Source organism: Myripristis murdjan, chromosome 8 (genome assembly GCF_902150065.1).
Source record: "Myripristis murdjan chromosome 8, fMyrMur1.1, whole genome shotgun sequence".
NCBI lineage: Eukaryota > Metazoa > Chordata > Actinopteri > Holocentriformes > Holocentridae > Myripristis > Myripristis murdjan.
In genome coordinates, this window is record NC_043987.1 from 17,683,801 (window position 1) to 17,710,523 (window position 26,723).

The window sequence follows — 26,723 nt, forward strand, 5'->3', positions numbered from 1 at the left end:
TGCTAATTGCTCAGCCTCAGCTAGACATTGCATAAGTGAAACGTTAGTGTGTGTGTGAGACATGTTAAAGACGGTGACTAAGACTGGCTGGTGACATGCAGGTTCATCATGTCCCTCCATGTGGGCGACAGCGGTCATTCAGTGTCGTCATGGTTACGTCAGAGGTCAGCCTCCCTGACTAGACGTGGACTCCAGGCTCTCAATGCAGCTCATGACTCACGTGTTTCAGCAACATGCCGATCACGCATCATAGACACATACGCTTAAGATCATGGTGGGGAAAAGGGGAGTCAGAGGAAGAGGTGAGAGAGGAGGAGAGAGTGTTGATGAGGTGTAAAAGGAAGAATGGAAGGGGTGAGCCAACAGGGTGAGAGAGAGAGAGAGAGAGAGAGAGAGAGAGAGAAAGTGAAGAATTGAGGGAAGGAAAAAAATTGTAGACAGCGATGATGTGCTGTCAGTAGAGAGCAATCTTTCCACCCTGTGCCCCCACCTCCCTGGTTATTCAATCTTCCGCTTTTTCTATTGTTCTATTTCTTTTATGCTTTGTTCATTGTAATACAACATGTGCGATGTCAGCCAATTTTGCCATTAGTGACAGTAAAAACTTGACCATGAACATGACGTAAAGATGAGAGATCTAGATAAGGAATGAAGATGTAATGCAAAGAAAACAGCAGAGGGAAGGCAAGACGAAAGCATCCTTGAAAGAAGGGAAGAATATAAGTAGTATAATTAAGCAGAGGTGAGAAAAGAAGAAGTGATGGCAACACTGGAGAAGAAGAAAAAGAAAGTGGAACGGCAAGTCTCCCACTGGCGCATCCAGACGAGGAGTTGTTCTTTTTCTCTTTCTTACCTTTTTCTTTTCACCCCTTCTCTTCTGTACAGGCTATTAAGCAACATGTTTACTGGCAACTGAGGTCTGTGTACCTAACAACATCAACCCCAATAAATGGTTTTATGGAGGCTGGTGCACAGTAAATCTGGTCATAAAGATGCAGCGGAGAGGACGTTCTCTGAGTGAGGTGATGACTCCTGTTTCCCCCCCGGGCCACACATAGCTCTCAGTGGGGAGAACGCAGGAAAAGGGGGAAAAAATTTTCAGAATGTGGTGGATATGAGTTGCACTGTTCCTGAGGGGATTGATGAGTGTCTCCTCGTCTGGAAACAAGGGCATCCGTTTTGATCATTCATTTCCATGGCTAGAGCTAGTTGCCCTCTCGGGAGTCTTGAAATTGTGAGGCACACTGGGACAGCGAGATATATCACACTCCCATATTGGAAAGCTGGGTTCAAGTCTGACCTGTTTCATAGTCAGAATAAACCATCAACGAGGCTTGTCTAATTCAAGTGTCAAAACAAATTGAGGCAAAGCTCAGCTAAAGAAATAGTTCCGGCTTCCGTGGCCCGATTTCTCATCAAACATGCTCCTACCTGCAATTCTTGAGAATGATTGAGTCCTCAGGCTTACCGGGCACACTCTGTGCAAGGAGGTCTAATATCTCACAGTGCAGTAGATGTTGTTGCACACATTATCACCCATAACCCAGTCTTCACTTAATTCCATTTAACACGGCAGAACTCTGACCCCAGAACTGAACCAGCCAACGAATCTCACACTTCAATGTGTCAGGCAGCCATAAAAAGATAGCCGAACTGACAATAGAAACTCAATACGCTGATAGCCGCGTAGTTATGAAGGCTCAGATAGCTGTGATTGATGTTGTATCACCTTTACACGGAAAGCAATCACATATTTTCAACTGGGCATCCCCGTTTGATTACTCCTTGGAATGCCAAAGACTGACTAAATATAGCATATTACCGTGCAACAGAGAAACAAACATGAGTTTTAACCTGGTGTCTCCCCCCAGCCGCACCCAGCCATATCAGTGCGTGAGTCACGGACACAAGGAGTCGGTCCTTTGCAGACTGCTGAACCATCTCCTCCCTCCTCCCTTGGGTAAAATTAGTGTTTGCTAACAAAAGCCTTAACTAGCTCATCAGCGTCTACGATGACAAAGTCAACTCCATTAGTGGTTTGCGCCTCGTGTCTCCAGCGTGAGGCTGTGTGTTATTTGACACAAGATCATGCCTGGTAATAGGCCTGTTAGAAACTACGGGTAACATTTACGGTTGGGTTACTCACACACAGGAGCAAAGGTACATTCCAGAGGCTGGTAGCGATATGGATTGGACTTGGAAATAATGCAGCGTGGAGTGCATGGCATATCCAGGGCAACCTTTATACACATAAACAAGCAATGACACAGCACAAATACACACTCACACAGTCAGATTGTGACAGACAGACATAAACACACTCTCTCATTGCTCATTCACCTGAATAGTAAGTAGCAGAGGCCGTCCACACACAGCAGTAGATTGCACCATGCTCCATGGAGTTAAATGCAGCTGGTCTTTTATAGGGATGATTACTGGCACTCATTTACAGGCCTTTCCATCTCTCGATCTTGCATGTAAACCTGAATGAGCTGCTCTGTGGGGGCTCTACGGATGCTTTCGGTACAACTCTTCTGCCCAGACCCCAGACGTTAGCTTGCATTCAGGAGGCATGACGCCCACCTGCAGAGTCAAGTCCAGCTGTGCGCAAGTTCAACTCCATGCACAGACACACACTCACACAAAGCCGGTGGGAGAACAATATAAAAGGCAAGCAGCAGGCAGGTTTGCTGATGCTCACTGCTCTTCCAGCTGCAACACATTGACACATTACAGGATCACACTTCAGTTGTTGAGGGACGATGGCATCCTCTACAGTACCTGTGAACCCCAGCCCTGTCAAACAGCGGTCTGCTCTCCTCATAACTCAACTTTGACTTTCTCACTCTGTCCTCTTCCATGAAAGCCGTTCTCAGAGAACTAGAAATAGGTGTCTGTGTGCTTGAGAAATGACACTGAAGAAACAAAATCCTGAGAACACGTTGGAAGGAATCTGTGTGTAGCGTGTGTGTGTCAGAGAGAAAGAAAGAGAGAAAGTGTGTGTTTGTGTGTGCACGCGCCCTCGCTTGGCTCTGTGTCCAGTTCCTGCGGATTCCAGCACTTGGTTTTGACCCTGCTGCTGAAGTCTGAGATGGACTCTTGACCGCAGTCGGACCACAACAGTACGGAGGAAGCAGTGGACACCAAGTCTCAGCTTAAAATGTGAAGAGAGGGAATCACATGCACAAACAATGTCAGCCTTGTAGCCTGGATATACACATATCAACACAAATGTGCACACATCTAGTTAGAGTATAATGTTCAATTCTTCCAAGCATTCGAACAGATGCTTTGCATGTGAACCAATATTGAACACACTTGCTTGCATGCAGTAACAGTAACCTGCACTCTTACATGTACCTTCTCCTATTTCCACAAACGGACAGACGGACAGACACACAGACAGCCAGGAACAAGCCTTAACTTGCAGTTCACTCATTCCCCCTTTCCCAGCTCTTTTTCCCCTTAAAACACTACCTCTTTATTCTCTATGCACTAAAAAAAAACACTCACTCTCTATTTGCACGCGCACACACACACACACACACACATACAAAACAGGGGACTTCCAGCCACTGAGAAATAGCAGTGTAATTGCCGGTGCTCTGTTGTCTATCAAGACCTGACCTTTTCAACATGTGTGTGCCGTGTAGGGAGCGGTGGGAACCGGCTAGGAGGAAGACAGGGGTCTCCCCGGCTCTGTGGTGGTCTGACCCCCCATCCCCACCCCCCTCGCCAGTCCGTAGGAACTCCCACTGCATCCCCATGTTCTGTGGGTCCGGAGGCTGGGAGGGGGGCCAAGGCTAACCCACAAATCACACTCTTCCGCAAGGGACATCAAAGCCGGGATGGGATGATGCAGAAAGGACAGCGGGAGACGGAGCTGCCCTGTGTCACTGCTGTTCCCGGGGGACGCGGGGAAACTCGAGATGTATATGTAGAGCCCAGACATTGTAGTGGCACAAATGTAAGCTTTAATCTCCTGTTAGTGCCAGTGGGAAAATAACTGCTGTGAATGCCAAGTAGGGCTCCGGCCCCGAAATACGGAAGCTAAAGAATAAAACATATACAAGGACACCATAAACCATAATAAACATATGGGAGTTTATATAGGATTATGCATTAATCGTGAGCGGAAAGAGATGACTTTGACATGTGGAGCAAAGTCATCCAAACAAATACCAAGGAGCTGATATTAAAAGTGAAAATGTTGATGTGAGGTCATAAGAGCCTTGAGTTAAAACTAATAAAAAAACCATATTGTAAGCAAATGGATCACTCCGCAGGTCCGATGACAAGACTTCTTAAGACCACTATATGACGGACAGGCAGGCTCTGCTCTCAAAAGGGGGCACACAAAGCTGTCCTCAGAAATGTATTAGGAGCCTATAAGCCTATAATTACTCCAATTGGCATGTCAGATGGGCTTTTGCTTCGTTCTTTACCCGAGTCCTTCTCCCCCTCTCTTTCCCTCCCAACCACTGCCTATAGGCCAACCTACTCATGGTGTAAAGACCATGAGATGGAGGAATTGGTGTTGGTAGTGGTGGTGGTGGTGGTGGTGTGTGTGTGTGTGTGTGTGTGTGTGGGAGGGGGTAGGGTTCTGTATCAGGGGGATTAAGGAGAGATTTTTCTGCTTGACTGGAGCAACATTAGCGATCCCTGACAGAAGTGCAGAGGAGACGACTAGAAGGGGAGGAGGAGAGAGGGTGTGAAGAGATGAGGAAGGGGTTGCAAGGATTTTAAAAAACACCACCACCAAAACCAAAAAAAAAAAAAAAAAAAAAACACCCACCGGCTTAAAGGGTGATTTCACCCAGTTACACAATCCACTTTGGCACACCTGGTGGCTTGATGCTTCATTATGCTCCGTTAGCCTGAGGGCCCATTACTGTTGGAGGTAAGCTATGAGGAAAGTTATGACATAGAGCCTTCCCTTGCACTGAGGTTTGAGGTTTTCCTCAACACAGCGCCATGCCTAGCAACCACACCTAACTGAGCCATGAAAGCACTTTACCTCCAGGAGAGAAGTCCTACAGTACGTAGTTTATGGGTCATACCGTGATACTGTTTCGCACGCATCGTGGTAACGATTAGTGGTGGTTAATACGAGGCCCCCCTGCAACTACAGCTCCTTGCTAGCTTCTCTGGAAGCTGCAGCACGGCCACCTTTAAAAAATAATTAGAGCAGGTTTTTGCCTCTTTTATTGTGTTGTTATTACAGGGGCTATAAAACAGCACCACGTCCAACGATGGGGGAAATATGTGTATGTGTGTGTGTGAGAGAGAGAGAGAGAGTTATTGAGGCCTGTTCATGTTTGATGTTGGGCAAACTATTCACAGCATGAGAAAGCATTGAATTGTAAAAGGTTGCTTCACCTCATATCACTGATGCCAGTCCACGTTGTCACTCTGCTCCATAGGCCAGAGTCATAATATCCCCTCTCCTCTCCCCTCGCGGACCTCAAGATGAAGTGTCAAAATCCTGAGGCGAAGGGAGATCACAACAGACTGATTATCAACAGGAAGTGTCTCCATTATGGGCTTAAAGATGGGAGAGAGTGCTCTCTGGTTACCACACACTCCAATCCACACATTCCTCCAGGGTTTAAGGAGTGACGGGTCGCCCTTATAGGCTCTGCTCCCCAGCCGCAGCCTCAGCCCAGGGGCACTGGTCAGAACACAGCTGGGATTTTGGACGGGCCCAGGGATCCTTGAGGATGAGCCCTGGGGGTTGAGGAGTCTGGGGTGGCCTGACAATCAAGACACATTGCCTTGTGACATTACACACCTGCACTGATTGGGTCTGTTGTGGGGGGAGGAGGAGAGCCCTCTGGGATATGAGGATAGACTGGTTACACCGCTCCCATGTGATACACCATGACACACGATTCATGGTGTAGTCATCCAAATTCATCCATTCATTCCAGGGGAGAATGCCAGTTTATCCAGCTCTCCAAGCATATCGATACATCCGGTCCAGTTTGGAGCATTACATTCTCTAAACCTGACAATCCATCCTTCAAATGAGGAGAATTGATTTAGACACAAGAGATGCTCTTAGCAATGCACTGGAACAATAAGAATCCAGAGCATCCTGCCCATCCAAGATGACTGAAAGCCAAAGATCTATAAACATTTATCTCACTGGGCTTCTGAGACCATTTCCTTAATGGTCCAACGGGGACCCTGACTCATCCCATTCAGCCGTCTTCCTAATGTGATTACAACAGAGCTTGACTACTTTTATGATCAGTGCCCAAAACCCCGAACAATTCCTCAGAGTAGGAGGCACAGAATAAAAGAAACAATTGAGACAATCGCCGAGCTGCCTCCCCAAGGAGAGGAGTTGGAGCTGAAGTGAAGAGATGGATTGTGCTGGCACAATGTGGGCAGGAGATTGTAGAGTCATGTGCATCATGGAATGGGAGGGAATAGCTCACTCAGGAGGAGAATAATGCTACTGACACATTTTTTTTGCCTGCATTTTTTTTTTAGGGAACATTTCATCCCTTTTTTTTATAGTCATTGGAGACAAGTTAAGCAAAGGTCCTGTAGCTGGGAATAGTTTCGAAGCTGAAGGCGATGTGGAGGCGAGCGGGGGAGGCCTGGACTCAGTGTTGGTACATGTATACATGTGAATTATTTACTTGTCGTCCAGCAGGAAATGAGGAAACGATAACAAGCTTGGGAAAGAAAAGCAGAAAAACAAACAGATGGTATCTCTTCCACTCCTTTATTTCTTGCTTTCGTTCTTTCCTTTTTCTTTCGTCTGAGGCAGCCGGCCATATCGTCTTGGGGACAAACGGCTAGGGACATGTCGCTTTCATGCTGCGACAGGAAGAGGAGAAATTTCCGGAGTAAATCATGTCAATTACACACAGTAGCCCTTTTAAGTGTTGCTGTGCTGACTTGCTTTTTAATTAAGGGTCCATTGTTTCCCTCGTTGTTTGCCGCACATTACCGGACAGCGACCTAGAAGGGTGCTGGAGTGAGCTGGACCTTGTGATGATCTCCTGACCCAATCTTTGACTCTGTCTCCTCCTCCCCCAATCTCTAACCTTTCAATCCCATCAGCCTCACTGGTGCTCAATCACCTGTGACCAGGCCTGGGTGGTGAACTATGACCCTGGCAGGACGGGATTATAGCCCACAATCAGAGCTGCAGAAGTGGGGACCAGGCAGAGACGAGATGCCGCTGGACTCAACCAGGCTTAGGTCCACTTAGGAACAACCAGGTCATCGCCACCCTCAATATATCACGAACCAGACATGTGTTTCAAAGGCTCAGGTCATTAGCACAGGCGGTTGGGGGTTAATTTTTCCACCAGGGTGTGGGGGTCTAGGAGGAGGGAGAAGGCAGGGAGAATCAATGGAGGTTGTAGCCCCAGTACCTCCCCTCCCACCCCTGGGTGTGCGGCAGTGAATCCGCTGGCAGGCATTTTAATTAGCCTGGATCTTCCAGACAAGGGGACAGAGGGGAGCAGAGATGACTGCTATGGGAACACAGAGTGAAGGAGAAGAAAAGTGGAAACAAAAGAGAGAGAATGAGGGAGAGAGAGGGGGCGAGGGTCGCAAGCCCGAGGGGTATGCTCACTCTGCCAGATCTAAATGCGCAGCACCAAATAAAACATCTTCTCATGAGACCATGGGTGGCTGTGTCTGGTTATGGGATGCAACAAATAGACATGCGAGCACGCACACACACGCACACACACACACACAAAATCACTCCCAGCCGCCTTATCTTGTAAAATTTTGGCAAGCATTACATAAAACTTGGAATTTGGATGGATGCACTAAAGCAGTCATCCTGTAAATTAAGGGACAGCATTTTTCCCATACTGGAGTAAATTCTCCAAACTATCTCAGCAGTTAAATAAATGGATTTCGCACCACTGAGAAAGGCAGGCATACTGTAAACCTCGCAAAAAAGCTGGCACGGCATCTACATTCCTCCTCCTCCATCCTCTCTGTGTCCTCCTCCTGCTCTTGCCCACCACCTCCAAGAGTCTAGCTTCTTGTTTTTGTTTGGCCTGACAAGTGCACTGGAGTCCCAGGCTGCAACCATCCCATTCAGACGCAGCAAACATACCCCACTGTGGGAATGGAAGGGCTAGCTGAGCCGTGGCAGCAGCAAGAACAGCCACAACAAGGGCAGCCTCTACAACTTTAGACCACCACCATACGACTACACAGGGTCCTACTGAGCACACCCTGACACTACAGAGGAGGGAGAGAGAGGAGGGGGGAGGGGGGGACAGTTGAAGCACAAGTTGGAGAATAAGGGACTGCTTGGCATGAGTGTGTATTTTGTGAGAAATGGAGGGTGGCACACAATTAGGGTTCCTGCTTCCTTCCTCTCATGTTGCGCTTCTTTTTCACGGTGAATGAGAGAAAAGAGGGGCACAGCGGAGAAAACAGGGCTCAAACGCAGCACAAGCCGTCAGTGGGATCTGACTGGGATAGCCGGTCTATAATAATGTCATGACTAACACTCTGGCTGTAAAAATAAAATGGAAAAACATGTCCAAGGAGCACTCCACTTGCAGAAGCAAACACACTTAGATGTGTTTAAAAGCTCATAAAATTCCTGCAACTAATAATAATAATAACGCCGCTTCAAGATATCACTGCATGATGTAAGGCTTATAATGCATCTCTACAAGTGGAGGTAATGAAAGACAGATTTTTTTTTAATCCAGCAGCAAAACAGTGCACTTACAGGGCGTTCACACTGTGAGGGACTTGGTTGATGGGTTGCTGCTTTCTGACTGACTGTGGGTGGTTCAAGAGGCTCCAAATTGCATGTATGCAGTGGTCTGGTGCAACTACAGTGTTTTCTGCTTTGGTATTGCCTGTCAGTGTTCAATATTCGGGTAGCAATAACTCACAAAAGAAAAAACCCATTATAATGTTTCAGAGCTCACCATAGACGCCAACCACACATAGAATTATTCTCCAAAATCATTTTTGAGACACTGATTCCTCCACTCTTTCACATCCAAGGGAAGCTTTGCATAGCTGTAATAAATGTATATACTTACAGGTGGAACTATTTTTCATGAAATTAAAAAAAAAAAAAAAAGAGGAAATTGCATTGACAGCCGATGATTATGAAAAGTTCAACAACACAGCCATTGCATTGTGGTGCTGGTTGTTTGGCTGAATAGGAAACAATGTTAAGTGCAGTGTGAATGCAAAGTTACCTGCCAAAATGTTGTGTTAGCTCATGAAATGTTTTTACTTTCTTTGCTTCAGTGACATCATGGGAACTACATGAAGGATTATGAGACTATGAAAGAGCATAGGACCCTTACACTGAACTCAGTGCCCTATATTAACAGGTGGCATGAAAGTGTGTGTCAGTGCTTATGTTTGGTTGTGCTATCTGGCATGGTGCCAAGGTGTCAGGGCTTCATTTTAATGTACAGGTGGCAGTGCCAACTTTAGCCCTCATTTGGCCCACCCAGGATGCTTGAGCAATGGCCATGCTCAGGACAGGGACACACACACACACACACACACACACACACACACACACTGTAAAAACAATATCCATCTTTACAAGTCATTTAATCTCATTTTCAGTCTTAAAATGGTGTTTTTCTTAAAACAAGTTAAAAAAAAATCTATAGTGGGATGAGATAATCCCATTTGTTTCCAAAGCTAATCAAGTTTCATTTTCTTGGTACTTGTGGACTGATCTCCCTTGTTTCAAAATATTTACACTTGTTCCAGGAAAAATTCCTGAGACAAGACAAACTGCACTGGATTATGTCATCCCACTTGGAGATTTTCTTCACTTGCAAGAAAGACAAAATTTTAGGACTTAATATTAGAATAAATGACTTATCAAGACATCTTTTGCAGTGTCCACAGGTCGGTCCAGTCAGCTCATGTTGACAGCTTTGATTGGTGCACCAGGGTTGTCAACAACAGAGAAAATGCAGGTGCATGTCAGTTCTCCTTTGAGCAGCTAGAAGTTATGGCCTTTTCCTCAGATTGTATTTTGGGGATAATGTGCATCTGACTTATTATCACCATCACTTTGAAAGAGTCAGTAGACCAAAACAAGGTGAAAGGCATAAAAAAGGGGATTCCTTTAGAGGTAGATGATGTCAAAATAATGGAGCCAAACTGTAGAATAATTGCCAGGCTCGTCTGGAAAAACACTGAACCCAGTGATCCTGACAACTTATCAGTGTGTGTATGTGTGTGTGATAAGATCACAGAAAGAGTGGTCATGCACAGTACGCATGTGTGTGCAGTTGCAAGAGAATATAAAACTGAACTTAAAAAAGGCATTGGCTTCTTGCTTTTATTAAAAGCAGCTTACAAGTGAGTGTAAATGTGAATAATCAAACCTCAAGGCTGGGAGGTGTTTAGTGCAATGATCTTTTCACTGAGATACACAGGATCCCAAACAATGTGTGTGAATGCATGTGCCTTGTCAGTATGATGAAGGTGTGTGTGTGTGTGTGTGTGTGTGTGTGTGTGTGTGTGGTGAGCTTCTAAACTTAATGGCGGTGAGTTGGGGGTGCATTCCTCAGTTGATTTAGTGGGCTCTAAGATGAAGAGGAATGTGTCAAAGCTGTAGAGGCTTTAGTCCACCGCGGTGTAAACTGGCTGGGAGGAGCTGTGGGCCTCTGACAGCCCAGACTGACGGATGACTGACACTTAGCTTAACGTGGGAAGGATGGAGAGCAGCGAGGGATGGAGGGGGAGAGAGGCATGGAGGGAGGCAAGGATGGAGATGTGGGTCACTGTAGCGGGATGGAGAAATGGATAGCGGAAAGGAGATGAAGGCTGAGGAAAAGTATGAAAAACTGATGGAAAAAAATAATGTATTTAAGACAGGAAAAGGTAGACAGTGGGAGAAAGAGACACAAATATAGAGAGATAACCAAAGCACTGAGGGGAGGTTAGGTGTGGACAAAGACAGGGGCACACGCCAATTTGAAGGGGGGAAAAAAAGAAAACTGGAGAATCAGAGGAAAATGCCGGGAGGAGTTGGGATAAAAGAGGAAGAAGGAATGTGAAACAGAGACCCACATTCACAGTGGGACAAGGAAGGGCTGATCAAGGGAAAATAACAACTCAAAACAAGTTGATTTCAGAAGCTTGTCTTTATTTGCTCAAGATGGGTTGATAAGTTGAGAGAGAGAGAGAGAAAGAGAGAGAGAGAGAGAGAAGAATATAGACAGATTCTCTTTTTAGGTCCCATGTGTACAATGTCAGTTGTTGGGTCATTTGTGCAACTCTGAAAACAGATGACAGTAGATCAAAGAAAAGCTACACAATTTGATTTTTACCTCTTTCTCTTACACATTTATAACGCTGTAGTCATGTCTTAAAAACTAGTGAATCAAACTGCTGCACTAACCCAACTTTAGGAACTGGTGAAGTGGTGCAAAAGCTCTCATCTAGCAATGTAACAGACCAAAATCAGCTTAAAAAAGCATCTGGTAAGACATTTGTACGTGTTGAGGATTTCTTTAGTCCTGAGACAGTGTATGCATGTATGTGTGTGTAAATGTGTGTATACTAGTGTGACCGCATCTTTTCACGTCAGTGTGTTTCCGACTTTGTGTGTTGCGTGTCTGTATATGTGGAGTGAACTGCTAACAATATTGCGCCTTTGGATTAGGACAGTTCACATATTGGACTGAAACGTTTCAGGAAATAAGGGGATAGAGGGGATCTCTTCCGAACACAAGCCACTCGTCACGTCATCCCCTGGACCATGCTGCCCTGGAGTAAAATCTCTATTCAAAATAGCACTGCCTCAAACAACCCCCTTGCCCCCTTTGACAACAGCTGTAAAAGCACAATTAAAAAGCACTGAAAAGGAATGAAACAGCCAAGAATATATATTTTTTCATACCTCTACATCTAGGTTTTAAGTAACAAAGGTCTGTGCTGTCAGGTGGTGGGTCTGATTTGACCAAGAAATGACACCACGCATGACGAGCCACAACCCACAAGCAAAGACAAACAAACAACAAACAAAAAAAAAAACATAAAACAAAAAGGCAAACCACAGCCAGCGAGCAAAGAAATGTGTACCCACTTCCTCCCGCTGTACGTAAACATGACTTCACTTCCTCCTCATTTCCTGAATTCAAATTAACCCCGCGTCCTTCATAAATTCATGAAAGTGCAACCGCCATTCTTTGTAAGTCTAGATGCATGCATCATATACAGCTGACATACTGTATATGACTCATATACATAATGAATTTTTTATGAGTTCTGTCCTCTATCTGGTTTCCATGTTGATTCTGAAATAAAGCTACGTGACAGCACAGGTCAAGTCAAAGTGCACAAGATCAATAGAAAGAAATGCGCAATGAAACGAACAAAAATGCGGGAAACGAGCGCCCTGTCGCCGTGGACGAAAAACCCCATGTTCCCTGTCCCCCCGACCCTGTTCCCTCCCGCCCCCCCAAAACTCCCATGTTGTTGTCGCCCACCCCTGCTGGTGGGGCCCCCTGGGGCCTGCTGGTCACACGGTGAGAGAGATGAAGCTGTTGTATCTCTGGATGTTCCTCTTGAGGATCTCTGAGCAGGGCCCCAGCACACGCTCGAAGCGGGGCCGGTCCAGCTTCACACACTTGAGCGGCCCCCGGGCGACCACAGTGGCTGCCCTGGGACGGTTCAGCAGCAGGGCAATTTCACCTGCAGGACGGAGGGGGAGAGGGAAGAGAGGTCAAGGATTCAACTGGGGTGTCACTAGGTGTTGCCTGTATCTGTCAGGCTTACTGAGGGGAAGATTTTCTGATTAATATATTGTTGTGAAATGAAAAGTGATGACAAAATCTAGAATTAGAAAGGTCTCCTACCAGCATTTTCAGGCAAGTTATGGTACATAGAATTAGAAAAACTTAAAGGAAATGTTTTTTTTTGTTGTTGTTGTTTTTTTGCAAATGCATCTCTCACTAGCAATGGAAATGCATTTGGCATTAATGATGTTGCTTCGGGTATTTTTTGCATGGATGCATTTTCCGCTTTTTTAAAATCAGGAGGGCCATTTATCTCCTGCAGTCCAGTTGGTAGAAATACACCTTGTTCATAGTTTATTTTGTGTGACTGTTTGGCAGAGGAACAGAAGCGCAGCTATTGCAATATCAACAAAAGAAATCCTCCACTCAATATGCCTACGTGCAAAATAAACAAATTTGAATCTTTCTCTGCCAAGTCTCAGTCCAGAGTTGCTATTTTGGGACCTGTTTCTGCATCTGTGTAATTTATATTTTCAACTCTGCATAACAGGCCTAATGACAGCCAGTTTTGTCTTGGCTAATAACTCTGTGTGTGTTGCCAAGACGGGGAGGCAGACGGCTGTTTGAGCTGAGAGTAACTCACCAAAGTAGTCAGAGGGTCCGAGGCGTCCAACCTCCACATACTCCTCATTGTCAGACCTACGCTGGAGGACTGAGGCTGTCCCCTGAGAGGGAGAAAAAACAGAGTAGGAGGGAGAGAAAAAAAGATAGCAAGAGGAGGGTGGCGGAGTGAGGGAGAGAGAAACGGAGGGAAAAAGAGAAAAGGAGGCGTTATTTCGATGGCCTGAAAATCATCAGGAGGATTAAGTCTGGGAGAAATTCTTTTGCTTTATAGGAGCGCAGGTGCACAGGATTTAGCCCACTTTTCTGTGGGACGGACACCTGCTCTGTGGGACGCTTCTGCACACACACAAACAGACAGATACTCAGATCTTCCGATGGGATAACTAATGCAAGTTCTGCTCTATCTACTCCAGGGCGTAATGAATACAAACATCTAAGCCCAGCAGAGGCTGAACTGATTTCCGGCATGCTGAGGAGCTTCAGAAATATTCCTCAGTGTCTCCTCATCACATAATCCCCTTTACCAGCATTCAGCCACACAATGGAAACAAACGCAATGTACAAACCAGCGGGTGTTCCCATACTGTGTCCCCATCTGACCCCAACTCATTAACAAACACACACACACACACACACACACACAAACACACAAAGAGGCGTGGACATGTACAAAAACGTACTAAACAACATTCAAACTAATTATGCATATGGACACACACACACACACACCCACATACACTAAGTGTCTTCTAATAGTCTCTCATCGACCCTCATATTATCATGCAGTGACGTGCACACAGGAAAACAAAAATATGTGCACAAACAGGCATCCAAACCACAAACAGACATAGATGCAGACACACATACACAGAGAAACACACGCACACGCACACACACACACACACACACACACATTGAACAAAGCAACACAGCGCCCAACAGCTGATGTCTGCTGGACAGACTGACGCAACTCTGTGACGAACTGAACCATTCACATTATCTAACACCACTGGATGGGGTTCTATGTATGTGTGTGTGTTTATGTGTCTGTCAGTGTGTGTGTGTGTGTGTGTGTGTGTGTGTGAGAGAGACAGAAAGAGATGATGTGTCCTAAAAAATATAAAGGAGGAAATATGATTTCCGCCATTCTGTGCAGCAGATGATAACATTTCATAATTTGCAGCTGCTGACTAACTTTGTGTGTGAGCGTGCATGTGTTTGCCGACGTGTCTGTGCATCCTGGCTGCCAGCATCAAGGCACAAGTGAGTGGATTTATACTTGGTGCGACATGTGTCTACATTAGCATGTAGTAACCTAGCCCTCGACTACATGCATCTCAGAGTTTGAGAGTGTTAGCGTGTGACGGAGCATACCTTTGGCATGCACATGTTTGGACTGAGGCAGAATTTGTCTGCTTTCAATGGCAGCGTCTAGACATTAACATGTACTGCAGTCCTGCTGTAATTGCTAGCAGGTAAAAATCAGTGAGGGGACTTCCCAGCTTGTCTTGGGCCCTGTCGTAAAACAGACTTGACCGTTCCAGCGCTCTCTCGCTCTTTATAATCCGTCTGTGCTCTCTCCATCCCCTCCGCTGGCCAGGGCTAATAATGCTAAATATGAATATAATGAGCCTTAATGAGGACCCCAAAACTACTAGCTGCTCACTGCAGCCATACAAAGGTGTGCTTGTGTTTCAGTGAAAGGGATGTGTGTGATTAAGTGAGTTTGTGCTTGAAATGAACTGTGGAGGAGTGGAGGATGCCAGTCAAGTTAGCGGAGAATAATGGGTGTGTGTGTATGTGATACCTCAAAGCAACATTTGGCCGAAACTGTGCTGTAACACCATCTTTACCCCACACACGTGCCAAAGTCCTGTGAAATTAGCTGTGGAATGGGGCTCCCTTCACGCCTCGAACCAAGGAGTGTGTGTGTGGTATGTGTGTGTGTGTGTGTGTGTGTGTGTGTGTTTGTGTGTGTGTTCATTTAGCCGACCCTCAGACGGGGTCAGAGCCGAACTGTCAAAGATATATGATGACATCAGTGTGTGGCAGAGGTTACCAGCTTGAAATTCGTCACAATGTATTTAGCTAACTCCCAAAATCCACTGCCAACTGTGGGAAGCACAGTCCCGCCACAGAAAGCGAGCCAAGGAGAGAACACACACACACACATTCTTATATGCAATTTCACATTCTGCACTATACACAAATGAATGCACATTAACACACTGTTTTTAATACATGAAAACAAACCAATTTTCACACAACTCTCCCTTTCGCTTCCTTTTTCCATCTCTCTCTCTCTGTCCCACACTCATAAATGTTCGCCGGTTGCCAAAGCTGATCGGCACGGTGCCAGAAGGGCCCCCATATTCCCAGCCTCTCCCCTCTCTCTGATGTCTTGGACACACAAAATGCCAGCGTGTCTTCCTGCCTGGCCAGCTCACTGCCTTGCTGTTCCAAGGACTATCTGTGCACCTGTTCCTGTCCACTCTCCCAATGAAGATGAAGCAGCCAATAAGCAAGAGTTTTAAGTTTCTTCTCTAACTGTTCATTCAGAGTCCAGAAAAAAACTTTTCTAAAAAAAAAAAAAAATCCGGACATGTCCATTCCCTGCTTTACCTGTCTCTTTATTTATAGTATTTAATATTTCTACACAATTTAACCAGATGACATTTTACCAGAGAAATGAAATTTTCAATTTTATTTAAATTAAATTAAATTAATTTGAAAACGTTCACATTCCAGTCAGATTAGTTTGATTGATTCCAAAGGCAGTGGCTGCCACTACTTTTATTGCTGATTAAAGGTCTAATGATATTACTGATATCCAATGAAAAACAACCTGATCTTTTTTCTTGTCATTATGCAGTTTTGTAATTATGCAATTTTTCCAACCTTATAAATTACACTTTCTTACAATTTCTGACTACAAATAACTAGCTCCAAGTTAGGCTTTTAACTTGATTGAAAAGATGGAAGATGGTTATTACTTTTATTTATTTGGAGAACATGAAACATTTGATACGTGATTGGATGCTGAACTGTCGCCGCAAACTAGGAAGAACGAAGAAAACAAGGAAGAAAGTCGACTATAACGCACAGCAGGCCAGCTGACAAGTGAAAAATGCATACAGGCACTCAGGCCTAGATGTTATGGATGCAAACAGAATCTATAGACAATCTGGTTTAAATGGGTCTTGAGGACTAATGAAATAACTGAAATCACTTCAACATTAATACTTTGTGTCCAACTATTGCTTTCTCTCATAAGTGGCTGTGTAATAAGTTTGATACAAGATCCCTGCATTGTTGGTTTATTTAGCAATAATGACGAACTGGCGGTACATTATTCCCTACGCGTGTAAACCACAATTTAAACGGGCTACATCAACCTCTGTGTGAAAATAACATTCTCAATGAAGAGTGAAGAATTAGGACACTAAAACAAAGAGTAATGCAAATGCAGAGAGACAGAGCTAAAACAGAGAAGGTGAAGGGCAGAGGGGAGTGTATCTCCAGTGTTTCTCTTCTTACAACCTGTTGATTCCTCTCTTTTCCATTCATGTCCAAACAAAGAGAGTGAGATAGTGCAGCACAGTCTGGTGCAGTAGTTCATTTGTGAGCAACAGGCCCCATCCAGTGTGGTCCAGATAACCATCTCATATTATACCACCCTAGGAGCAGAGCCCTGCTCCGCAGATATGTCCTTTATAAACACCGGAGATCCTCCTCAACACACTGCTCAACACAGCGAGGGAAGCACTGGCAATGATAAAAAACAACAGAGAGACAGAGGGAGGAGGACAGACAGAAATAACAGGAGGGTGAAGACAGTGAATGAATGAATGGAAAAGATGTTTGTATCCATGAGAAAGGAGAGGGAGAGAGAAGTAGGAAGATGAGGGAGGGAAGATGGAGCAAAAGAAGAGTGTGAGCCAATTTGCAGGCCAGCAGTCACACAATATCCATCTTTCAACCTAATGATAAACTACAAGCAGAGATTGCTGGTCAGATAACACATTGTGAGTGTGTGTGTGTGTGTGTGTGTGTGTGTGTGTGTATGCCACCGCACAGTCACCCTCACAGCCGTACATACACAAAGCAAAAAAACGCATACCACATGCAGAGCGTAGCAAGCTGGCCCGCAGTGACATGTCAACATGTAGCAGCTTTCATGCAAGAAATAACGACTGCCGGATCAACAACAAGGCATGGAGAAAGAGAGAGAGGGAGAGAGAGAGAGAGAGGGAGAGAGAGAGAGTGAGCGGGGGAGATATGATCAGGGAGAGGAGAGAAGGAGAAAGAAAGGTGATATCTTGAGTAGCCTGTTCACAAGGCCTCCTTGCACCAACAGTGTCTGCACCTTCTCACCGAAACACCAACACCAACACCAACACACACACACAGACACACACACACACACACACACACACACACACACACACACACACACACACACGCACACACACACGCACACACACACAGATCACTTACTGAACACATAAGGGAACAATAATCTTCTCCGTTCCTAGATGATTTTCCTCACATGAACTGTTTTCTTGCCTACAATGCTATTGACAGAGAGCTGTTTAAGTTTTCAAAGAAGTGGAAATGACTGGAAAAAAAAAAACCAAGACAAAACAAAAAAACGGTCCAACCCAATAGGATCTGTGACTCTTTGGTCATTTTTTAACTGTTCTCTTGTGGTCAGCCAAACAGGACTTCCCTTCATTTACTACATTGATCTTGAGACTATAAAAACATGGTGTCTGTGTAAAGCTACATTTACTAAATTGCATTCCAGAGCATGTAGGTTACAGTAACAGGCGGTGCATTGTCTACAGCCCACAGAGGATTTCTCGTCTGTGTGACCCACAGGGACCCTTAAGATCTCTTCAGCATGATTACTTTGTACGAGGTCAAAGGACAAATATGAGAAAACACATTGAGTTGTTGGATTGATGACTCAAGGAAACAATGGGGTGAAAACTATTAGTGGAGAGGATGGAACGATGACCAGTGACCGCCGCTTGACTAATATGCATTAACAGGCCAGCAGGTTGTGTGATGACACACACAGATACACCAAAGCATAAAGCTACAGTCATGTTGTGACTCACTGTGAGCACCTTTGTCGTTTTAATACCATTTTTCAAAAAAATCTCCATCTCCTGTTTGCACCATTTGGTGAGAGAGTGCAGATGATATGTGTGTGTGTGTGTGTGTGTGTGTGTGAGTGAGTGTGAGGGAGAGAGTGTGTATGTGGGCAAGTGAATAGGGGGATAAGCCCTGAAAGACGACTTCAGGGAGGCAAGGGAGGGAAAGGACGGGAGGCGAGGCGAGGCCGAGTCTTCATGGCCCTGGAGTTCTGTAAAGGCTTGTTTGTACAGTGTAAGAAAAAAATGTAAACATGTCACTTTTCATTAGGGCCCCATTCCCCCTCCGGGCAGGGAAAGTGATGTCTCTATACCTTCCTTTTTAAATAAGAAATCTCCCTATCAGCAGCATGTAATTAGTGATTGGGGGGGTTTGTCTTTAGCTGATGCACAAAAACCATGAACAGACAACAAACAAGAGAGAGACGAGAAAGACAAAGATAAAGAGGAAGGGCGGGGAAGCGAGAAAGCAGGAAAGGAGACTTTTGTTTCAACAAAGCATGGAAATATTGGACGGGACTTGATGTGAAAAGGAAATGGTGTGAATGATGAAAAAAACAATCAGAGACAGCGAGAGACAAAATGATGTGAGGATGTAGTCAGTCTAATCTTACTGTTGCCCAAGCCTTAGACGAAATCGCTCTGTCTCTCTGTCTCCCTCTTTCTCCGTTTCCACTCAACCTCTTCTCCGCCCTTTCATCCCTCCCTTCCCTTCCCTTCCCTTGGACTCATCCCTCTCTCTCTCCCTCTCTCTCCTCGTCTCCCTCCCGGGAGGCTGGGTCTCCTGACCCCGTGTGAAAGTCAGCAACACACATTCCACCACAGTCCACCCTGCTCTGGGAAAGTCAGGCCCTGCTCCCTGAGAGAGACGGCGAACAAGAGAGAGACAGAGAGGGAGGGAGAGAGAGACAGCTTAGAGGAAACTGGAAGACAGACAGGAGAAAACGGATTAAAGGAGAAGCCAAACATTGCTGTTGGGAGATGATATGAGCGAGAGAATAAAGAAGGAGCAGCAGTGAGGGGAAAAAAAAAAGTAGATTAATAAAAAGAAGAAGGAACTGGTTGGGCTTGGTCATGAAAAATGTAATACCCATCTGAAATTAACAAGTAACAAAGAAGTCTGTCTGTTAAACAAAAATGGAAAGTTTCCTCTCTTGTGAGTGTGAATGCCTCAGCCTATAAAAAAAAAAAAAAACTAAGATGAAGCTCGCAGTGAGGGGTCTGGCAACAGGACTGTCCCGAGTATCCCTACTCCTTCACAACCGCCTCCAACATCTCTCTATCCTGTCCGTCCACCAAATCCCTCTGCACATGACCACTTTCTCCTCGCTGGGAAATTTTAACCCTCAGATTCATGAGTCATGCATTGCTAACTGCTCTATTTGCATCCTAAACCCCAGTTGGGTTCATTTTCAGCACAGACAAACAGGCAGACAGATTTCTGCAGCCTCAATTTGGCAAACTCAAAGTTGACCAATACTGGTGGTCGGACAGTATGCGACGCACATGAGAATGTGTACTTGAAGAGAGGCATGGCTGCAGGAATGAATGAATGGATGGATGGAGGAGGGATGGAGGGGGGGGGGGGGAGGAGGAGCGTGTCATGCTGTGCTAGAGGGGTGCAGGTGGAGAGGGAGAGTGGGCCAAAAAAGGGATAAGGAGTGATGCGTCACTCAGCACCCTTGATAATACCCCCCTCTGGCTCAGCTGCACCCAGCCATGTACTGCTACCGACCGACTGCTCACTAGCTCTATTGTTGGAAATGGAAGGAGACAGAGAGAGAGAGAGAGAGAAGGAGAGAGGGAAAGAGCGAGAGAGAGGGGGGGCTTCCAGTGGGTTGGAGAACGAGAGAAAAAGGGGGAAAGGACAAAACGCCAGCAGACTGTGTCCCCACCCCCTCTTGACTTGACCTCAGCAAAAGCTGTGTAAGTATGGAGTTAATCAAAAGTGTGTTAGGATGACAGGCAGGGGGGCCCTTCATGGAGCTGCACCATGGGCCCCTACTCCACAAAGCCTCCAGTGTGAGGGGGGCCTATTCCTCATCCCGGGATGGGGGCTGAGGGGTCTATGAGGGAAGCAGCATCGCTTAGTCTGTCCGCTGGTGCAGAGAAAGTGGAATCAGATATCAGCTAAGCGCCCACCAGTGTCTCGGGATGAAGATACATACACCAACCCTGATGCCCACTTGATGATACATACAATACATGGCACTGGGCAAAGCTCACAGGAAGTGTGACAGTAAAGTAAGAAAAAAGAGAGAAAAACAAATAGAAAACAAAAACAGTAAAAACTCAAGGGCAAACTGACGTTAAAACATGAATAGGAATAGAAACAGAAAACACTGATGATTGATAGATAAAGATACACGCACACACACACAAATACACAGTACATTATAAACACACACACACACACACACACACTCATACCTCTGTGATAATGAAGAAATCATCTCCAGGCTCTCCCTGCACCACGATCTTCTCTCCATCTTCAAACTGAACAGGCTCCAGAGCGTCAGCCACAGTCAGACGCTCCCACTTGTCCAATGACTCTGAATGAGAAACACAACCGTATGGATTAGGTGACCACTTTTTACCTCACACTGCCATAAGGATTCACCATGGTGTGTGTGCTCTCCAAAATTGATAACTAGAGAGTAACGGGACGGCGATCAGCACTCAAAAAAAGATTGTAGCTACATAACAAAAGACTCTTGATTTATCACATGACCAACACGTTTTTGTCTTTCAATACCCGAGTTATGACACAGGTGCTTTAAATATAACATCAAGTGACGTCAATACACAAAACAGTCGTTAATTCATACACAATTATTCAGTCAGTAGGATCAATTTAATACATTTAATAGGAAATAACCTTCCAACAGATGAATTCTGACTGACGTGAGGTTAATATAAACACCATCAACACAGCTGGGACTGACAAAATATCACTTACACACGCAGAACAGGCAGAAAAAAAACATACAAACAATGTCTATTTATATCATCAGATCATATTGCTTAAAGGCCTAATAGTTAATAAATGCTACAAAATTAAAATCATCATTCAGAAGGTGAAAAGGTCCCTTGGGTAAGGATCCAATAAGCTTCTCATATCAAAATTCTGCTGTTTCGATCACCACCATGTTTACCAAGAGTTTCAATACCACACATTTTAGAGATCGGTCAGCCTCACTGAAATGTTGTGCTATGGGAAAATTCATGTCCTTCCTCCTCATACAGCTTTTGTGTTCAGAGAGCCATATTTTTAATGGTATTGTTGTTTTGCCTCCATAACCGTGTGAGCATGGGAACTACAGAAAATAAGTTATATTTGCAAAGCAATGAAGGTTTTTATTTTTATATCTCTTTCCTGTCCTGGGATAGGAAGAGGAGTTGGTTTTCACCAAGTTGCTGCAGGCTACACAAAGCAAGGGAAACAACCAGGGGAGACAGGAAAGTTGGGGCTTTTTTTAGGTTGACTATCTGCATGCAGAACCCTATTTTCCAGCTAACAAGCCCTTCTATAGGAAAAGAGAGGAGGTTCAGAAAAAAACATCCTTTTATTTTGAGGTCAGCGTCTAAGATATGCTAATGCTGTATAACAGATCTAATGTGGCTGCATTCAAGCCCATATGTAAGTGTGCAATTAAGTGAAAGTCTCTAATTTGCCACTTGTTGCGTCACCCCTTGGGCTGAAACACAACAACATTGACTGGTATGCTCCTCAAAGTCCTGATCCTGATCACAGATCCTATTGACTTGGTGGAGCTGGCTGAGAAGTCAGCTTTGTTTTACAGATCATGGGAGGAAACTATTAGATAAAAGATGAGTCTTCCTATCCACTGGTTGTCTAAACAGGGAAAAACTAAGACCATTCTTAAAGAGAACAACAATTCAGAAAGGTGATTTGCTGTTCATTGTAAGCACAGGCCAAATTAACTGATCCAATTCAAGAGTTCTTGCAACTGATCAAATGTACGAGATCAAATCAAAAAGCAATCATCAATGTAACAACCCCAAAACTTGATGTATTCTTTAAAGGGACACATTTAGGCTTCGGACAGTATGCCAATATCCAACAATATCGAAAATTTCATCTCAGACACACACACACATGGCTATACAAGTTTTGTCTTCACTCCTCGAAATACCCAACACACCAGTCTCATTAAGATGTACATCTTGGTGTGCAAATTATACTGACCATAGTGAATATGCGTGTATGTGCATGTGTGTGTGTGTGTGTGTGTGTGTCTGTGAGGACGTCTCTGTTCTAGTCCAGTTAACTGGTGGGAATGGTCCTTCCCACCTCAGGCTAATTCAGTCACTCAACACGGACCATTACTTCCCTCCTGTCCTCCTCTCATTGGGCCTCATGGGGGCAAATGCCTTCAAACCAAACTTTTAGGTCGGTCGTCACTTCATTTTTGCTGATTCCAGAGTACAGTGTCAACTTCTCAGAGGACAGCAGTGTTGCCAAACTCGGCTCTAGCTACTGCAGCAGGGTGGCCTGGCGGTTGGAAATGACGGCCCCCTAACATAAAGGTTCGAGGTTTTATCAGCCGACTGCCTGTAAGTGTAAAAAATTAGCACACTGTGGGGTTCGCCTGATACTGATGCCAATTTTTTTAAACTGAAGCTGCTGATAGTTTACTTTTCATGCCTATATTAAATGTCTTTAAATTCGAAAATTACAAATCATAAAAATAAGCAAGAAAACTACATATTAATAGAGTAATTCTCTATTTAATGAACTGTTATGAAACACATAACGACCAAAAAAAATGTTGCAAATGCAAAAATCTAATGAAAACAATATGACAGAAAAAAAAGAGCTAGAGAATATCCTCTTTCATATTGCAGAGGGAAGATATGGAGCTGCCGATTAGAGTATGGATTGCTCAAGACACAATGGGCCGGGCCAGGTTCAGACAAAAATGTATTATTATTAAATTAAATTAATTAATTAAATTAAATTATGTTCGGGGTTGGGTTGGGTTCGGACACACACACACACACACACACACACACACACACACGCACAAAAAAGAATGCCTGTCAGATTTGGGGCGGGCTTGGTTACTATGGTCCCGTCTCAGTTCTGGTTCGGACAAAAATATGCGTCCCAATCTGCACTCTATCGCCTAATTGATCCAACCCTATGCTGTAGATTCACTGCCTGTGGTGCATTAACCATAAGGACTACTCTCAGTACTGTGCTGTACTTAGTCTGAAATTAGTAGAATCTAATGTTGTTGTTGTTTTTTTTTAGCATTATATCTACTTTGGATGTACAGATTGCTTCATTTCTAGTTATCTTTTTTTTTTTTTTTTTTTTTTTAAACTGTGATAGGATCTATCCGCTTCCCTTGGTGTTAAGGAGCCAGTGGCGACAGAGATCTTTCCTACTGTCCAGCCACATGTACAGTGGCGTGGTTAGCCTGGGATATTTCGAGAAGCTGTTGGTATTCACACAGAAACCAAAAACACAGATGGTTACACATCCTCACTGGGAAAAATGTTCCAACCAGAGGAGTTATGAACAACTCAGAGTTATTGATATTATACATATATAGACAGAAGAGCCATTGACAACAAGATATGTCCACTCACCAATGGGCTGGTCTCAGCATTTATGGCTATTTTCTGAAATGGACCATCCATTTGCTCGTCCTGCTTGCATAGTTCAACCATTTACACTTGGTTTGAATCTATCTGCATGTGGAATGTCGGTTATCCGCAGAAACAACACTCGCTGCCTTTATCTTCGTCTGGAAAAATCACTGTTTTGATTTGAGTAAGACCTGAGTTACAGGCGTAAAGGAACGGGAGAATCTCTTTGTCTTGGGCTATTGTCTCCTGGTGTGCTTGGTAAGTGATCTGAGTGTGTGTCTATTCCCGTGTTTGTGTGCGTAGGATTAACTAAGGTGACGGCCAGTGGGATGGGGGTGTCCAGTGTCCCCGTGGTGGGGCCATGCTGTCTGCCAGACCCAGACGGATGTCCCCTGTCTGGCTGAGAGCTAAAGGCAGTAGGTCCTATGGAGGTGATCCCTAACAGCTCGGCAGGTAACGCGATCCGCAAATGCTCTGACCAAAGACCCTACATTTCACGCTCCGCAGAGCCTGCACCCATTTCCATCACCTTGCTGCACACACACACACACACACACACACACACACACAAACACACACAGGGGAACTGGTCAGCCGCTGTGTGAGAGTGTGCACACATATGTGACAAAGAGCATGTTGTTTTTTCACCCCCTTTACTCCATGACATCAAGGGCTTGTTCCCAATTTCGTGGCTATCTTGAAAATCAAAGACAAACAAAAACACTCCCGCCTCCCTCCTGTCCTATTCAAAGAGGTAGAGAGGAGAAAGAGAATGACAGAGACAGAGGGATGGAGGAAAACCAGTTGGAAGAGGGAGGTGGGTGTTTGCAAACAAGCCTAAACAGGGCTGTAAAAGAGGGACACAGAGGGAAAGAAGGGAGAGGGATAAAGGAGAGTGAGAGAGAGCGAGAGAGAGAGAGAGAGAGAGAGAGAAGAGGAAAGACTTTGCAGGTTCCTCTAAGAGCTGTATGTGTGTTTGCTCAGCCAGAAAATAAACTCCATACTGGGGGTACAGCCTAAGTCTGTGCGCACGCGCGCGTGCGCGTGCGCGTGCACACACACACACACACACACACACACACACACACACACACACACACACACACAATGAGACACCATCAAGTAGCAGGAGATGAGATGTCACTTCCAGTTTTAACTCATTTTCAAAATCTGAACAAATTATTTGATAAGTGGATGGACAGGAAGGTTATCATTTTGAATTTCAGTTAATCATATATTTAGTGAAAATTAAAACATAAAACCAGCAAATATTTGCTGGTTAAAGCTTCACAAATGCTAAGAATTACCTGCTTTTCTCAGTTTATCATGATAAAATGAAAACCTTTATAGATGAATGAATTAATGAATTAATCCAGTGGAAAAAAATCATAGTTGCAGCCCTCTCATAAATGCTATAATTATCTTCATTAATTATCCACACACCAACAGCCCAGAGTGTGAATGGCTTTAGTATGAGCAGTGTGGGAGGATTTGGACTGGACACAGGTCTTACTGTGCCATGGGCCTTGTGTGAGAACGTGCTCCTGTGTTTATGTGTGCTAATCTATATGCTGCACTCGCAGCTGTAACTGTTTGCACTCTGGACTTTCTGAGCCGCTGCTTTATTTAGAACAACGCTTAACATGTTGTACACGTGTACTCAAAATCATGCTTCAGCATATTCATAAATGCAGCCACAAACAGTAAAACTCAAAAGATTGTTACTACAGGAGGTAAGGCACATGCATGCGCGCACATTCACACTCACGCACACACACACACATCAACCCATATGCTATACATAGACTTACCGAGGATGGAGACCTTGCTAAGGAATTCTTCGTACATCTTCCTCTTCCTCAGTGTGCTGCCCTGTAGAGCAGAGAACAAAGAGTGGAGAGACATCAGGAAAACGTCTGATATGTGTCACTGTAGGGCTGCAAAGTGATGGCAAAAATGATAAACATAAAAAAAATGTTAAAAAATATATAACACAATTATTTTTTGTGCTTTTTCACCTCAATGCAATTTTTCACTTTTTACTTTTTTCAGTGAACAAATCCTCAGAGTAGTTAAAAAATCTCAGAGGCTAAAAAGCTTACTGTCTTACTATGATCCTTATTAAAAAAATAACTAAGTAAATAAAAATAAAAAAAAAAATGAGAGGGATCAAATAATTACCATTTTATTACTTTGGAGTCCAGCTGCCACTCCAAGGAAGAACTATCATTTAGTTTAAAGCCAAAGTACCTCCAAATTACAGATGCTGACCCAATTTTAGGAGCTACTGCATTTCCATGTTCAAACTCAGGAGAAGGATCTTCCTCTCTGACATTGTGCTGATTCAGTCTTTTCCACTTGGCACTTCACTACATTTTTCTGTGTCAATCTCTTCTTCTCTTTCTTTCGCACTGGAACTGCCTGCTTCTCCATCTTATCGCTTGCTTCTGTGACATGGGTGCATGCTGTGCATTCAATGATTGTGATAGGTCACGTGTGACGGAAATGTAAAATCCACACCATAACAAATGTGTCAATATTGCAAAATTACGTAATTCGTAAGTAAGTACCACCACAATACACTTTCTATGATGAC

The 26,723-nt window shown here is 44.5% G+C and overlaps 1 protein-coding gene across 1 annotated transcript in view; it reads right to left on the bottom strand.

The window, feature by feature from the left end:
• Positions 1-11,110: 11,110 nt before the first annotated feature.
• Positions 11,111-26,723, bottom strand: part of prkar1b (protein kinase, cAMP-dependent, regulatory, type I, beta) — an 81,603-nt gene continuing 65,990 nt past the window's right edge. Inside the window, exons 8-11 of the mRNA XM_030058143.1 lie at positions 25,939-25,999; positions 20,939-21,060; positions 13,369-13,450; positions 11,111-12,681 (exon numbers count right to left, since the gene is read on the bottom strand). Of these exons, the coding sequence (XP_029914003.1) occupies positions 12,509-12,681; positions 13,369-13,450; positions 20,939-21,060; positions 25,939-25,999 (438 nt within the window). The 3' untranslated portion in view covers positions 11,111-12,508. The remainder of the gene's footprint in view (positions 12,682-13,368; positions 13,451-20,938; positions 21,061-25,938; positions 26,000-26,723) is intronic.